This window comes from Equus asinus, chromosome 2 (genome assembly GCF_041296235.1).
Source record: "Equus asinus isolate D_3611 breed Donkey chromosome 2, EquAss-T2T_v2, whole genome shotgun sequence".
NCBI classification, from domain to species: Eukaryota; Metazoa; Chordata; class Mammalia; order Perissodactyla; family Equidae; genus Equus; species Equus asinus.
Window position 1 is genome coordinate 26,223,292 of NC_091791.1, and position 17,233 is coordinate 26,240,524.

The 17,233-nt window shown below is 39.3% G+C and overlaps 1 protein-coding gene across 4 annotated transcripts in view; it reads left to right on the forward strand.

Moving 5' to 3' along the window:
* The first annotated feature begins 593 nt into the window (after positions 1 to 593).
* Positions 594 to 17,233, forward strand: part of CFAP43 (cilia and flagella associated protein 43) — a 106,936-nt gene continuing 90,296 nt past the window's right edge. For 3 of the 4 annotated variants that reach the window (XM_044751399.2, XM_070483719.1, XM_070483732.1), the window contains exons 1-5: positions 594 to 754; positions 2,387 to 2,640; positions 6,438 to 6,534; positions 11,886 to 12,053; positions 13,788 to 13,938. In XM_044751399.2, coding sequence (XP_044607334.2) covers positions 693 to 754; positions 2,387 to 2,640; positions 6,438 to 6,534; positions 11,886 to 12,053; positions 13,788 to 13,938 — 732 coding nt within the window. In that variant the 5' untranslated portion in view covers positions 594 to 692. Of the gene's footprint in view, positions 787 to 2,386; positions 2,641 to 6,437; positions 6,535 to 11,885; positions 12,054 to 13,787; positions 13,939 to 17,233 lie in introns of all 4 variants that reach the window. The other variant, XM_070483729.1, reaches the window with a different exon arrangement.

Sequence of the window (17,233 nt, forward strand, 5' to 3'; positions counted from 1 at the left end):
TTTCTGTGCCCTCTTGCAGAATAACAAGGACACTGCAGATAAGGAAATAACTTGCTGATAACCTCGTTCACCAAACATTGAGCAAGGCACATTAAGGGACCAGAATGACTAAGCAATTCTTAAGACCCCAGATAAACTCTTTGCTTCTCCTGCAGTTTACGCTTCTTAGTCCTTCACAGTAATTAAGGGCTTGGAGTTCTAGATTTAGACGAGACCTGGCTTTAAGTTCCCCCCAACTTTGTAGACTTGGCAAACTATTTCTCCTACCCTCACTTCCTTATCTGTAAAATGGGGCTGATAGGGGATTTGAAGATTAAACAAAACAATTCCTGCAAGGCGCTTGGAACAAAGTCTGGCACGGTCAGCACTCAATATTAATCTCTGCTATCGACATTTACTAATATTCTAACTATTGAGGCGCAGGCTGGGCCTCTCCAGCACCCCCTCGGAGGGGCCCGCCCCTCGCTTCGCTTGCCGCTCTCCCATTGGCGGAGACACGGCAGCCCTTCCACCAATCCGCTTGGGTCGAGCTGGCGCGGGCCGAAAGGGCAGAGCCAATGGGCGCAGGGGTTGCGGTCTCCCGGATACGGGTGTAAACAGTGGAGGCTTCGCATCCCAGCTGCCGGGGGCCTCGGAGAAACCGTTGCAGACTCGAGCCCGCCGTTGCGGCCCGACTGAGAGAAACACGGCCCATGGCTCAAGGCCGGGAGCGAGACGAGTCCTCCACCACCAGCAGCCCGTCCCTGTCCGTGAGGTGCTGCGACCACCGCCCCGTGACTGACTTCGGTCCGGCGGAAACCCTTCTGACCCACATTCCCCTCCTACCTCTTCTTCCTCCCGTTCCTTAGACCTGCTGTCCTGGAAACTTCGACATCTCCTTCAGCCCCCAGCGCCTTCCTGCGAACTACCTCCGTGTGTCCTCCTCTCTCCATCCTCCATCCCCTTATTCAATGACCACATCTCCAGTCGTAACCGCCCCCCGCCACCCCATTTCTTCTGCTACCTCAAGCCTCGCTTGCTCACCCAGTATTGCTCTTCTCCACCTTTCATTTCCTTCTCCTCTATCTGGCTCAGTATTCCCTTCAGTGATCCGTTTTCCGCTGATCTTTCATACATACCCACGACTCGCGCCCATCCCAATGACAGCCCCCATCCGGTCCTTGTCTTTAGTGATTTTCCCCAAAGTTAAGGCTGTCAAGTCAATCCCTTTCTTCTAACTCCCATCCAGTAACTTTGGATTTATTTGCGTTTATCGTGGCCTTTGAAAAGCATAAAGTGTTGCACAAATTTACAATGGTATTTCTTTCCTTCCACGTTCTAGAGTGTTACCCGCACTGTATTCCATACAGCAGCCTCCACTGGTCCTGGCTGTACTCTTCAATCTCCTGAGGTTACCCACCAAACCAGTGTCCTTCACTTGCCTTCTCCACCATCTTTAAGCATATCTTTAACATTTAAATAAAAGTAGAATCTCGCCTCATCTCTCCTTCTAGCATACACCCACCCCACCTTCCTTAAAAATAGGTTCTTTTTGTGTTCTAACCTTTTCATTCATGTCAACTTAATTCCTTTTATTTTCTGCATTTATTCTGTATTTTTAGATCTAAAATATGGCTACACACTCTTCATCAGTAGAAGTAGTCTTCCTATTTGTCTCAGAGCCACAAAGCATGCTGTCCTATTCAAAGTTGGGGTTTTTTTAAACATTTTTTTCATTATAGGGATTTTATTTTTATTTATTCATTTCTGCTTTTTCTCCCTAAACCCCCCAGTACATAGTTGTACGTTTTAGTTGTGAGTCCTTCTAGTTGTGGCATGTGGGATGCCACCTCAGCATGGAGTGATGAGCGGTGCCATGTCCATGCCCAGGATCCGAACCAGGGAAACCCTGGGCCACCGCAGTGGAGAGTGCAAACTTAACTGCTCGGCCACAGGGCTGGCCCCTCAAAGTTGTTTTTTAAAGTTTATTTTTAAAATCAAAACTAATTATAAAAGAATAGCCTGGGATACACCATTTTCTATTAGGATAAATCTTCTCTTTCTGCAGTTTTCACCTTTTTTCTTCCAGGTATACAAGACCCCAGAAATCCTTCTAAGACTTCCTCAGGTTTGATTAGGGGAAGTGTTTCACTGAAGAAGTTCTCTGAAGGAAATTTTAAGAACTTGAGGTCTACATTTAAACTTCTGTAGTGCGTAGATTCAAACCAGTCTCACGGCCAACATATGTGTTATTTTATCTTAGGGATTTTGAGGGCAGAAAGAGGGTGAAAATAGAATAGATGTGTTTTGAAAATTTTGATGACCTTTTGTTTGCTTTGTTAAAAAAAAAAAAAGGAGAAAGTATTTGAAAGGTATTGTATTGATGGTGACATATCTTTTCCCAAAGATGGGTGCAAGGATTCCCTAAGCAGAATGTTCATTTTGTCAACGACAACACCATTTGCTACCCTTGTGGGAATTTCGTAACATTTATTAACATTGAAACCAAGAAAAAGACTGTACTCCAGTGTATGAATGGAATTGTGGGCGTCGTGGCAACTAACATTCCTTATGAAGTTGTGGCTTTTTCTGACCGGAAGCTAAAACCCCTCATCTACATATACAACTTTCCTGCATTGACCAGAAGGACCAAATTAAAAGGTATCCTGCAAGACCCTTCCTCTCTCATAAGTGAAGGATTTTGTTATAAGATGTGACTAAATCTAGTTCTCATAAATGAAGGGTTTTTTAAGAGTGGTTTTTATTTTGTAGTACACATTTTTAAAGAAGGAATCAGGCTGATCATGGAGGATTTAATTAAGTGGGCTAGAGCCTTGCTAATTAAAGTGTGTTCTGCTTACCTTCAACCTTGGCATCACCTAGGAAGCTTATTATAAATGCAGAAAATTCTGCTCCCATCGCAGACCTCCTGAATCGACTCTGCATTTTAACAAGATTCCCAAAGTGATTCATAGGCACATTAAATTTGACAAGCACGGGGTTAGAAGACTCTATTATAGCACTAGATGTAGTTTGAAAATTGTTCTTTTGCAGAACAGTTTTTTCTTTCCTGATGATTTATTGACAATCCAGGTGAACTGATGTTTGTATAACTTGTAAAGAAAAGTCTTAGCCTCAATTTCCTTATCCGTGAAATGGCGATAATGGTAGTATCTACTGTTAATGGCCGTGGTGATAATAAATGAAGTTATATACATATATGCCAAGTGCTCAATCAATGTTAACTACCATTTAAATTATTATTGACTCATTTGTAGAGACAACTGACCCAGACTGGGCTGCTGCACATCTACTGGAGCCCCCGTCTCATTATTCCTCCATTTAGCACAGCATGGACAGAAAGCTCAGGAGACCTTTAGGCTGGTCTTAGTTCTGTAGCCTTAGGAAGCAAATAAGTGTTTGAGTCAAGCTGGGAAAACTTACCGTGATTCGTAACATTTTATTTGTGGGAAATTTGTCTGTGTTTTCAACAGATTAAAACAACTTTTAAAATATAACCCATTCACATGTTGTGAACTGCCCATATGGAGCATAACTATCCTTCATCTTTAAAATTTCCCCGCCTTGGTTCTTTGGCTGTAACCCTGTCCAAGCAACCAAAAGTTAATTCAAAGCAATGGCCAACATTCGTGTTGAATAATGCAACTCTAAAGGCATTAGGAATAAGTCATCCAGGGTACCTGTTGTTACCACTATTATTTAATATCAACGTAGAAGTTCTAACCAATGCAATAAAATGTGAACCTGAAAAATTATAGCTGTGGGAAAGGAGATTACGGGTAATGCAATAGTCTACTAAGACTAATAAAAGATTGCTCAGAAAGATGCTGGCTTCAAAATAAATATCTGTACAATTAGAAGATTTAAATACTTAGAAAAGACCCAAAGAAGACATATGAATGATCTAGATGAAGAAAACTAAAAAAATCACTGATTTAAAGTATTTAAATATATACAGCGACATATTCCTGGATGGAAAGTCTGGTTATTATAAATATATTTCTGATATTCCTTGCAGGAAGCAATTCATAGGTTTATCATATGTTTTAGAGAGCCAGGAGTACTTAAAGGAAGTGATTCCAAAGTTCATCTAGAAGAACAAAAAGTAGACAATGGGAATAATTTGAAAGAGAATGATGGCAAGGCAGAGGGTCCTTTTAACATTCCGGTGCTGTAGTGGTTGAGAGTGTGGTACTGATGCAGGGATCACCAGATCAGTGGAAGAGTTGAAGACTGGAGACAGACTCTAGAATAGAGAAAAGCTAAGTATATGGTGGAAGTCACTCCCTCCCCCACGCACACAAAATAGATGATCTGGATTATTCGACACTAGTGTTAAGAAACTATTTGAACAAAAGTATCAAGTTGGATACTCACGTTATACTGTACATGAAAACACACAGCAGATGAAAATAAGAGATCAATATAAATAACAAACCCATTTGAAAGGTAGAAGAAACTATGGTATAATATTGAAATGATTTCAGCCTGGGGAAGAGCTTTTCACATAAAGAAAAACATTAAAAATAGAAACATTGACATATTTGATTACATACAAATTTAAAACTTAAGAATATCAAAAATACCATGAAAAATTGAAAGGCAAATCATAACTGAGAAAAATATTTGGAACAAATTTGATCAAATATTTTCAGAACATTTATGAAACAATAAGAAAAATGACAAACATTTCATTAGAACAATGGCAAAGGAACTTGCCCAAACCACAAAACTATAAATGACCAAAAACATTATAAAATGTTCTATCTCAATATTCATTTTTAAAAGTGCAGTTCAAACCAAGATGAGATTTTTTTCTGCTTATCCAGGTCACAATTTTTTTAAAGATCATAATTGCTAGACAGAGTGCAGTGAAATTGGTAGCGCTGTTTTTGCTGAAGATGGGAGTATAAATTGATACAGTCTTTCTGGGAAGTAGATACTTACTATATTTGACTAACTGAAAAGCACTTCAAGAACTAGACTTCTATTTTAAGAAAATAATCAGAAATATGGCCAAAGATTTGTGTACAAAGGAGTTAAAAGTGCTGTCATAATAGCAAAAGATTTGAAACAACTTACATCTTCAGTAATATGAATATAGTTAAATAAGTTAAAACATCCCATAAAGGGGTATTATGCAAACCTTAAAAATCACATTTTGAAGAATTATTAATGATAAAGTGTTCAATATAAGGCAAATTAAAAAAAACAGTAGGAGTAACACTATGTATGATCCAAGCTCCATTTTAAAAATGAATTAATAATTATAATATTTAATCCATGATTATTATAGCTATAAAAAGCAAAGCGATATTTAAAGAAAAAAGATGTATCTGTATTTTTACAAGTAAACACGCAGAAGAAAATACTAGAACAAAATTTACCAAATTTGGTCGTAGGATTACACAGGATATATTTTTCTTCTTATGCTTTTTTTAGTATTTTCTTCAAAAACCATGTATTTTTTAAACTTAAAATAAATGTAAAGAAAATATAAAGTTAATAATCTTACGTTATGCAAGAAAATGTCTGTATAGCAAGGATAGAAAATCATTCCATTAAGGCCTCTATCCCACGGAAAATTACTTTTATTTTTGCACCAAATGCTCAATAAATACAAGCTGTTTTCTTTATTGATTAGACTATGCTAAATAAATTCAATAAATGACAAAGTTTAGCATTATATTATGGTTAGTTAAAGTGTGAAGGGTAAAAAAGCAGGAAACAGACATTAAAAATACACAGAACTAGCAATAGAGACACAAACGTAGAAAGGACAGCTGTAGGAGAAGGCCAAGCTTCTACCTGTGGAACCAAGCTGAAGAGCAGCAGATGAAGGAGAGGGCAAACCAGAGGAGGCACAGGGAGGCAGAAGCAGACACTTCCTTGTCTTAGCGTCTTTGTGATGCACATTTTAAACACATTGTTGCTAAGACTTTTAAAGTCGTGTTTCATTTCTTCAGCTATAGGGACAAATGAGAATAGAACTTTTTATAGTTGTTGCAAGAACTGGAAGATATTAAGCTAAGGGCCAGACATATGGAAGTAAGCTAGAATTATTGCAACTCCCCAAAGTATTTAAAGTTGTTTGAATAAGTTTTCTAATGACAATGTTTCATAGATTCATGGAATATTTTATGGTGGTTGGGTCATCTCAAATCACACTGGGCCATACGTGGTGCAGTACGCTCAGTTCTGCATTGAAGTCTAGAGACAGTGACTAATGGTCTTAATTCACTCAAATGTCTTTTAAAAACTTAACTTTGCTCTTAGCTTTATGTTCATAGTCTTAGAAATCAGCCAGGAGATCTCTGACTCCAAGAGCTAACTGCTTTTGAATTGCATTAAAATCATTAGATAAGGGAAATAAGCCATAAGACTATGGTTGACCGGAACACAATCATTCAATCCTTGTAATGGATTTTATGTTTTAGGCAATGTTCTCCTGGACTACACTTTACTTTCGTTCAGTTACTGTGGCACCTACCTGGCTACCTACTCCTCGCTCCCAGAATTTGAACTGGCCCTCTGGTAAGTTTCAGCATCCTGCAGAAATCTGTTCTTGAGGTTAACATTTTAATCTTGTCCTTCTGAATTTTATCAAAGGACATATACATGAAAAATCTGAAACAGGGAAAAATGGAAGGAATCAAAGTCCTAATAACATTTAATATAGTTGCTACTTTTAGGCGTAAAATTTGGCAGGGCAAAAGCTATGTGAGAGCTAAATTAATTATAATCTTTCTCTTCTTATTAATATGTTATAATATTTCCTTTGTCAGGTAAAGAATGCATTTATAAATACATGAAGTCTCATCTTTTCTTCAAATAAACGGTACCTTGGACTTGTTTGCATATTTTCCACTAATATTGAAATTAAGATGGTCTCTGTATTGGAACTCAGTTGGAAGTAATGGTTTTTAGAGACATTGGAACAATTGTACATTCAGAGAGTGGAACATTATACTGCATTTACCAGCTGTATAGGAAAGACCTGTGGATAAGACACATCTGTGGTCTTTGCTGGGTCATCTCATGTGGCCAGCAAGCTGCACTCACTCTTCCCTCCATAATATAAACTTCTTCAGGTGGAAATTAGCTTATTAAGGGGAGGTACAACATGTTCCAGGAATGACTGAGAATATTCCTTACATACCAGCATTTCTTATATAAAAATGTAATAATCTAGATTCAGAGAGCCACATCTAATTTATGCCGAGTTTCTTTCTTTCTTTTTTTTTTTTTTTGCTTTTTCTCCCCCAATCCCCCCAGTACATAGTTGTATATTTTAGTTGTGGATCCCTCTAGTTGTGCAAAATTTGTTTTTTTCTTTTTTTATCTTTATTGAGGTATAATTGACATATAATAAACTGATCTTTTATATACAATTCGATAAGTTTTGACTTATGTATACACCCATGAAACCTTCACCGTAATCAAGATAATAAAATATATCCATCATCACCAAAAGTTTCCTTGTGTCCCTTAGATCCTTCCTTGTTGGCCCTTGACACACATTCCCTTACCCCTCGCTGCCTGTGCCCTGCCCCCAGGTAACCACTGATGTGCTTTCTGTCACTCTGGATTAGTTTGTGTTTTCCAAAATTTCATATACAGGGAGTCATATATTGTATACTCCTTTTATTGTCAGGCTTCTTTCTTGTAGCATAATTATTTTGAATTCTCTTATGTGGCTGTGTGTATCAGGAGTTTGTTCCTTTCTATTACATGGTATGGATATACCACAGTTTGTTTATCCACCCACCTGTTTTTGGATGTATTAGTTTGCAAGGGCTGCTGTTAACAAAGTACTGCAAAATGAGTGGCTTAAACAACAAAGATTCATTGTCTCACAGTTCTGGAGGCCGGAAGTTTGAGATCAACATGTCAGCAGGGTTGGTTCCTCCTAAGGGCTGTGAGGGAAAAGCAGTTCCAGATCTCTCTCCTTGGCTTGTGAATAACTCTCCTCGTGTTCACTTGGTGTTCTCCTTGTATGTGTATCTGTTTCCAAATATCCGTTTTTTACAAGAATACTAGTTATATTGGAGTAGAGCCACACTAAATGACATCATTTAACTTAGTAAAGGCCCTATTTCCAAATAAGGTCTCATTCTGAGGTACTGAGAGTTAGGACATCAACATATGAATTTTGGGGGACACAATTCAACCCATAGCAATACCTAAGGGATGAGTAGGAATCAGTCTTGTGAAGAGGAGAAGAAAAGGATTTGAAGCAGAGGAATGATGCGTGCAAAAGCCATGAGGTCAGAGAAAATATGGCAGGTTTGAAGAATCAATTAAGAGATCATAATGATGGGAACAAGAGATTAGCTATGAGAGGAAGCCTGGAGGGACAGTCTGAAGCCATCTCATGAGCAGCCTTATAAACAGATGACCATGTAGTTTATTATCCAAATCAGGAAAATTTTGAGAGTGAACGGGGATGTTATTAATAACTAATATAGAGCAATAGGCATAAACTGTCTTTGTCCTGGGCACACTGGGAAGGATCTTCATCCTATAGATAAGCCATGCTAATGGGGACATCCTTTACCCTAAAGGCCGTGGGAGGCCTTTCAAGGGTTTTAAGCAGGGTCGTGACACGCTCAGATCTGCATGTAAGAAGACTCCTTCCAGCCATATCATCGAACGTATATGGGAGGGGAAATAAGGCATGAACATCAATTAATAGGCTGTGGTGGTCCAAGTGAGAGATGACTGTGGCAAGGGCTAGAGTGGTGGGAGTAAGGATGAAAGGAAGTAGAGATATGTGGGAGGTGTTTAGGAGGCAGCTCCATGGGACTTGGTGACTGACTGAATGTTGGGTGTGGTGCTGAGAGAGAGGGACAGTCAAGGGTTATACCAAGAGTTGTGACTTGGGCAACTTGGGGACATTATGGTGCTATTCAGAAAGATAGCCAGGGCATGGGAGGAGGGAAGATGAGTTGGGACAAGCTGAGTTGAGGGTGCCTGAGATAAAAAAATGGAGAAGCCTAGTTGGAAATTGAGATATCAATTAGGATTTAGGTTCAGTTGCTGTCGCAGAAACCTAAATCACTCGAAAGAAGTGGCTTAAACAAGATGGAATTTTCTTTCTCTCACATGCGATAGTCTGGGTATGAGCAGCACATGGCTGGTATGGTGAATCCCCAGTGTCTTAGGCCAGTCTGTCACTATCTTGTTGCTCTCCCACTCCTAGGGTGTTGCCCTCATCTCTATTCTAAAGTTGGGCACCACCCATGTATTTTTGGGAGCCAGCAGGATGGGAAAAGGATAAAGGGAAGGGTACAATCCTTTGCAGGAATGCGTAGCCTGTAAGTTGCACACATCACTGCTACTACTTAGAGCCCATTGGCCAGCTTAGTCACAGGCCACGGTGAGCTACAATGTGGGTGACCATGTGCCTGGCTGAAAACCAGAGGTTCTGTTACTCAGAGGGAGAAATGGAGAGTAGGTGTTGATGGACATAATATGCCTCTGCCACAGATTTCCAGGACTGGAGCTCAGGGGAAAGGGCTGGAGATAAACATTTGGGATTATTAAATCAGATCGGTATTCAAAGTGCTAAAAGTGGATAAGAACACCTAAAGGAGAAGCTAGGGTAGAACCTAGAGGAACACCAATAAGAGATGGAAAGAGGAAGAAGAACCTCATCAGAGACTCAGGAGGAGCAGTTAGGGAGGGTGGAGGGACACCAGGCATAGAGGTTTCCAGAATATGCTTGGGTTCCACACAAAGCAGAGCCTGAGGCAGAAGCTCACCAGCCAGTTCTTTGGCAGAGAGGAGGTGTGCAGGAAAAGGGCAGGGAGGCAGGGAAGGAGGAGAGCCAATATGAACACATAGTACTTTGCCGGCCACCACTTGGTACCAAGGGCATTTGATTGCTCTGTTTCACAGGAGACCTTCTGAGAGGGTATATGAATTACTGTGAACATGGACAGTCCTCAGGCAGTGTCAGACAGTGGGCTGGGAACGGGAGAGGAAGAGATAAGAACATCTCTACCAACTCTTGTTACCCCATCATCAATCAAAGTTTCACTGCACAGGGTGTTAACTCCCCCACACTTTCAGGCTTATTGTGACCTCCTGCATGTCATGCCCAGGGGCCATAAGGAAGCCCCTGGGCATGTGGAATGGCATGAGGTGAGGCACAGGTGGGTTGTGCCCACTTGAAGTCAGTCAAAGCCTACACAGTTAGACAGCCACTGAGTCAGCTAGGCAGAAAGGTGATCAAGAGCCCAGGAACAATGTGAGGCTGAGAGGTATGAGGTGTCCTGTAAGAGGTGTGTGACAGAGAGTCCAAGAGCGATTTCAGAAGGTAGTTTTGGTGAGCAGAGTTAATCCTGCAGAAGTAAAGTTAGACAAGGACTGAGAAGTGCCAGTAGGATTTTAGGATGAAGGTGGATTTTAGTGGATCTTGGAGAGAGCTGTTGTCAATGGAATGGTGGTGACGGGATGTAGATATCCTGGGATGAGGAGAGAGCGAGAGTGAGGAAGAGGAGACCGTGAATTTAGAAAGCTCAGTTAAGTTTGGCTCGAAGGGGAGAAGAGAGAGACATGGAATGGTGAGACTGAGGGAGGGCTTTGTAAAAGGTGTTGCAGATGAGCACTTAAGTGTTGACAGGAAGGAGTCAGGAGGGAGGGAGAGTCTGAAGATGCAGAAGAGAAGGAATAATAGATAGACTAACGTTCCTAAGAACGCAAGACCCGTAGGACCCAGAGCACACAAAACTGGCCTTAGGTTGGAAGAAGAATGTGCCTTCCATTGTAACAAGAAGGGAGAAGGAAAGAATGATACAGATCCTGACAGGCTGTTATGCTTGATAGCAGGAAATTGGGGGAATTCTCTGCTGATGGCCTCTATTTTCTTCATGGGAATCAAGGCTATTTATTGAGAGTAAGAAGGAGATGGAGGGTTAGAGACATCGAGAAAATGGAGAATATTAAAAATGGCTGCTTTTGAAAATGGAAAGAGAACGGACCAGAGAAAAATGGCAGGATTGGAGGTCGTATTGAAGGTACAGTGGGGGCGATAACCACGATGTCTAATGTCACTGAACACATAGTCCTGTGATCTTCGTTCCTGCGTCTCCAGCAGCTCAACCTTTCAGTTGTATCCATCCAGGATTGATGGTTTTTCTAGGCACCTGAGGCAAAAAGTGAAAAGATCCAGGGAACCGGTGATGTCAGCAAGAGAATGATTGATGTGATGCACAGGACGTTTGTGATGGGGATGGAAGGGAGCCAAAGACAAGGCGAGCTCAATAAATATCAGTTCCAGTTTCCTAATCATAGCTCTGAATGGAGTGCTGGTTCCTTGTACGATGAGATAGCTCACATTTATTTTGTTCCCTTCACTTCATCTAGCAAAGGATTTTGCTCATGGTAGGCATTCAAGATATTCATTCAAATGGGTAAATGAATTAATCCATCTTAAAGTACTAATACTATGATTTTAAAAACTCAGTAAATGATCGATTGGTATCAATGTGTATATCCAGTATAGTATATCCAGATCCATATGAAGTACTCATATGTAATATTAAGAGATTTAGATACTTACTTGTTTTTCAGCAAATGTGATGTTATATTCCATTTTCTAGATTTGGATGAGTTAAATCCACATTTAATAAGGAGGATAAAATAGCATTGGTATCATATGACAGAGTAATATTTTTAAAACAGTTATTTTGCTTTTTAGAAGGCTACAGTATAATGATAAGCATAATTATTTATAAATTTGATATTAGTCATAGATTATATAAATTGTATCATAAATTAAGTCTCAACTTATGTAAATTGTTTTCAAATAATTAGATAAATGTTCTCAAGATATGAAATTCATATGAATTACTTTTCACCAAACACAATTTTCCTCTAAGGAACTGGGAATCCAGTGTCATTTTGTGCAAGAAGTCACAACCTGGGGTGGATGTGAGCCAGATGACTTTTAACCCCATGAACTGGCACCAGCTGTGCTTGTCAAGTCCAAGTGCAGTGACCGTGTGGACCATTGAAAGAAGTAACCAGGAGTATTATCTCAAAGCAAAGTAAGAGACTTCAATACTATAAAACAACAATGTGGTGGTCTTTGTTTGCATTCATATAAGGTGATTTGATCTCTTTGATGAATTAAGTGGCTTTATTCATTCATCTTAAGTTATACCATCTTTCTACATATATCAATACTTTGGAGTGATTGTTTACATTTCAAAAGGGTGCCCTATGACTTCATTTCCCAATGAGTTTCTTTTGAAATCAAGTCCTCTTAAAGCTTTTTCCAACAATGTTGAATTTTCCAAAATTTGATTTGCTCTTACTATTTCAAAACATCCCTGTTATATAAAAGGGACAGTTATAAATTTTTGCTCCGATTACTTTGATTTCCAACTGGCATCTCAAAAATAGGAAACTTTTAGATATGGGAAGGTTATACCTTTAGCCACATTATCTGCAAACAAAAGGGTAGTTGCATATAGTGGAGTTATGGGAGTTACCTATTTAAATAGAACTGAGTCAAAGAGAAATTCCGTGGCTAATGTCCTGGTGATAGCTGATGACAATGGTGCCTTTGTTGAAGAGAGTTCAAAGATTCAAGGTGCCCCTGAGCTGACTTTTCTCAGAATACTCCCAGAAGTCAAAGACTAAGGAGATGTTTGACGTGTACATCCTTGAAATCACAGTTTTTGAAAAATTGCCTTCTTAAGAGAAATGTAAAGCTAATAAATAAAATTTTCTAAATGGAAAGTCCTCAGAGAGGCACTTCTTTCTGCTCAGTACCCTTTATGTTTCAATTTCATTTTTATAAGAACCCATTGAATAGCCAAATCTGTCTCTAGGCAGAGTTGACAACACCGTACCTTCTCATGAAGTGGGTAATGTCTCTATCAGATCCTTGCCAGGGCGGGCAAGTAATTTATCACACCTTCCTCTCCTTTTGCTTTCCCTGAATATTCTCCTCGGTTCTGAATGTTGATTTTTTTTTATAAGCAAATAAAGTTGGAAGCAAAGTGAGTGGATTGTCCTGGTTCAGAAAGCAAGCGGGATTTGAAAATACTTAAGCCTTACATTTGAGTAGTAGGTACTGTTTTTACATGATCATTTTTCGGAACTATTCATCATTCATAAAACATAATCAAGGAAATTTTGACTTAAGTGCATAAAGCCATGAATTCTCAAAACTCATCTTTATAGCCATATTGTGAATTAAACGTAGACATATGGTAAATTTGAAAATAAATTCTTGATACCAGATGTTGCAAAGATAGCTGAATACAACCTACATATATGTTTATTTTGGCCCATATGTTTATTTTTTATTTGAGTTGGTTGCCAACATTTAAAATTTGAGAGATTTCTTATAAATGTGCAGATTATGAGATTCTCCTAAAATTTTGGAACCAAAATTCTCATGTGTCAACAGACTTTCTTGGCTGGAACTGAGTGGTGCCTGCCACTTTTAGGAGGGAAAATACTATCCCATTTCCCAGAATTGCCACCTGGCCACACATCACCTGCCTGACCCCGTCAACATTCAAATTTACAATTCCTGCTTTAGATATTAACTTTGAAAATTTTTGAAAATCCCTGTGTATTTAATTTATAACTATGCATATGTGTCCTTTTACAATGTATATTTTAAAATATACTATTTGGTTTTTATTTGTTTGTTTTGTTTTTTATAAGTTATAACACCTTCCATCTTGCTTACCACTGATATCAGCAGTTACATCAATAACTAGCTTCTGTTACTCTGATTATTCTGACGTCTCTTTTTTCCACAGGTCGGTAAAACTACCTATGGAAGATGGGTCATTTTTTAATGAAACAGATATGATTTTCCCCCACTCGTTGCCCAAGGATCTTATCTATGGACCTGTGCTCCCACTGTCAGCCATTGCCGGGCTAGTAGGCGAAGAGGCAGAAACTTTCAGGGTAATTACCTGGCACCTCTTGCTGTTTATTCATTTGATTCTGATAACCATCCCGTGAGACATGCGGGATAGAGAGGATCATCCTGGTTTTTAACACAGATTAGCCCTGGAGACCATGAGAGATGAAGACTCTGGAATTTCAAGTTTGAGTGACTGGGAAGATGGTGGTACTGCTAACTGAAACAGGGAGCCGAGATATGATTTTAATTTTGGACATACTGAATTTGGGGTGCTGGGAAGGCATCCAGGCAGAGATGCCTGGTGGAAGTCGGCAAAGTGGACCTAGTGTTAGGGAGGAGAAGGCAGGGCTGGAGACCGGATGCCAGAGTCATTCACTGGGGAAGGAGGGTGTGATGAAAAGGACAGAAAGGGTGTTAGGGAAGAGCCAGAGAGAAACTGACTCTCATGAGTTGGGAGGAGGAAGAGGAGTCTGAGGAGGAACAGTCACAGAATAGGAACAAATCCAGGAGAGAACAAGGCCATGGAAGACAGTGGAAGAAAGTTTCAGAGGGGAGTTTGTCAACAGTTGCACTCTCATTTATTTATCAAGCTCCTTCTATGTAGCAGGCACTGTTTTAGGCAATGGGGGTCACATGGTGACCAACCAAGCATAATCCCTGCCTCTTGGAGCTTACATTCTATCAGAGAGACAGAGTAACAACACCAAAAGTAAAGGGATACGTTAAATCATTGCAAAATGTGATGATTATTCTAACAGGTGGAGGTGAGGTTGAGATTAACATCTGCTGGTCAAGGAAGCCCTCTGGGGAGATGACACTTAAGCTGAGACTTGAAGGACAAGGAGGCGTTACTCATGCTACAAGCAGGGTAAAGAGCGTTCAGCAGAGGGAACTGTGTATGCAAAGGTTCCTGGGGGAAGAAAAGAACTCAGCATGTTTGAGGAGCTGAGAAAAGACCCATATGGCTGGAGCATTGTAAATGAGGGGAAAGTGAGGTACAGGTGATGGTTTCAAGATGGGGGCAGGGAGCAGAGAGTGACACGTGCAGGGCCTTTGGGATGAAGTTAAGGAGCCTGATTCTGTTAAACCTCTGGAACGTGCGTTATGCTAAGACTTGTGCTAAAGCTCCCTGTCGAGGCTAAAGCAGGCAGAGGTTCTCAAACGTTTTGGACCACTGCAGAAAGTTAAACTATAGATGTCAAAAATAATTCAACGTGGTAACTAGTTTATTTAAAAAATCTCTGGGGAACAAGAGAAAGGTTGTATACTCTTAGTATTTCCTCTAAAGGATGACAATTATTCACTTTTTTAAATTACAGAAAATGACGATTTCCCTTTAATAGCACAGGTCTTAACCTGGGAGATACAACCACATGCAGCCACAGTGGGGCAGCAAAGTAGTAAGAACAAACAGATCAGCCACCAAGGTTTACAACTTGAAAAAATGTTTCTGTGTTTAGTATTTGATGCCTAGCACTCCACATTTTCAGCTATCTCAATTTTTTTTCTGCTGTGAATTTCCATAGGAGCCCTCACCTATCACATTTTGTACCAACATGATGGACCCAACATAAAATATTAAAAATTCAGGCAATTATCCTGGTCATTTAAAAAGTGCTATGAAATTCCTTCTTTAAATACATAAATGTGGAATTACAATTTTTTTAAATGCTCATAATAAACAGCAAATCTTTATTCCTAGGACTTTTGTACTCAGTGCATTTTAACCTTTTTCTGAACACAGAAATTTAATATTAAACTTTGACATCTCTAAATCATACGGGGAATTTTAATAAAGCCATGTGCTTTGCATTTAAATTACAAATTTTCCCAGTATTTGCTCTTTCATCTTATAGATAAATAAGGTGAGAAAATGACTAAAGCATTGTTCAATGTCTGTACACTGAGTGAAAGCATAACCAAAACTAGATCTTGATTCTATTCCTTACTGTGAGTGGCATTTCTTGTGACCTGGGTAGCAATGGCAAAGAAATCAGTAAAGACTTGATCTATATAAGAGTCTTAGAAATTGACAAACTGTGGACTTTTACAAAATTAAATGTTCCCATTATCTTTCTTGTAGCTAACACTAGAAAGGCACATTGTAAGCCTTTAAATAGACCTTGATTCACATTACACAACTTATTTAGGGCATTAGAAACAGTATCCAGCAGTAGCATGGAGGAAAATCAAGGGTAGATGTTATCTGGGCAGAAACTGGATCCAAGATAGTGAATTTAATCTCAAGTGTCCAGTTTCCTTTTTCCAACTACCTTTTTGTGTGTGTGAGGAAGATTGGCCCTGAGCTAACATGTTACCAATCTTCCTCTTTGTGCTTGAGGAAGATTGTTGCTGAGCTAACATCTGTGCCAATCTTCCTCTATTTTATGTGGGATGCTGCCACAGTGTGGCTAGATGAGAGGTGTGTAGATCCACACCCGTGATCCAAACCCTCGAACCCAGGGCTGCCAAAGCAGAGCATGCAGACTTAGCCTGTATGCCACTAGGCCAGCCTCTACCTTTTTTTTTTTAAACAAGTTGCTAAATAAGGATCTCTTTTGTAAACTCAAGTATTCTGAAACATATTCAGGTACTTAGGTTTTCTAAAACAATGCTAAGTTGGATTCAAATTTTTGATGTTTGGTCTTCAAGTGACCAAAATGTTTGATTTCTGATTTCAGAGACCTGAACAGGGAGGTGGTGTTATCGACGATTATTTTTAAACACTGTTAGCACCTTTCCTTTTACAATTCTCAGAATTTTCAATTTTGAAAATTATTGTTTCTGCTCACATAATCCATATAATATCATATTTATTTTTAAATGGCACAGAATATACTTATTGATGAAAGAAATAATAAAGAAAATATTGATGAAAGAAATTTAAAAAAGGAAGAAAGTAATAGGAAGACAGGCCCAGGTTTGTCTTAAAGTAAGAAAAGCCACATACAATACTAGTTTAACATACCAAGGCCAGAATAGCCCAGGTTTTTAAAACTCACCTTCTGTTGCAAATACACAGATTCACTCATGTTATGAGAAGATATGTGTGTTTTTTAAAGATTTTGAGCCTCTTGCCATACAAGGTAAGAGCCTGTCTTTTTGTGATTTATAGTCCAAGGTTAGATGTCATCAAGACAACCCAAGAAACTTAAATACTGGTGGTTAAATAATGATATTCAGTGAGTAACTCTTTTTTCCCTATGAGTCAAATCTCAATTAGACACCACAAAAATGTCATTAATCAGCAGCAGTTTAATCCTTTTGGGTGGTTTTGCCCCTCTCTTTGACCCACAGGGTGGCCAGATTGTTACTCAAGTATTTATTTTCTAACAA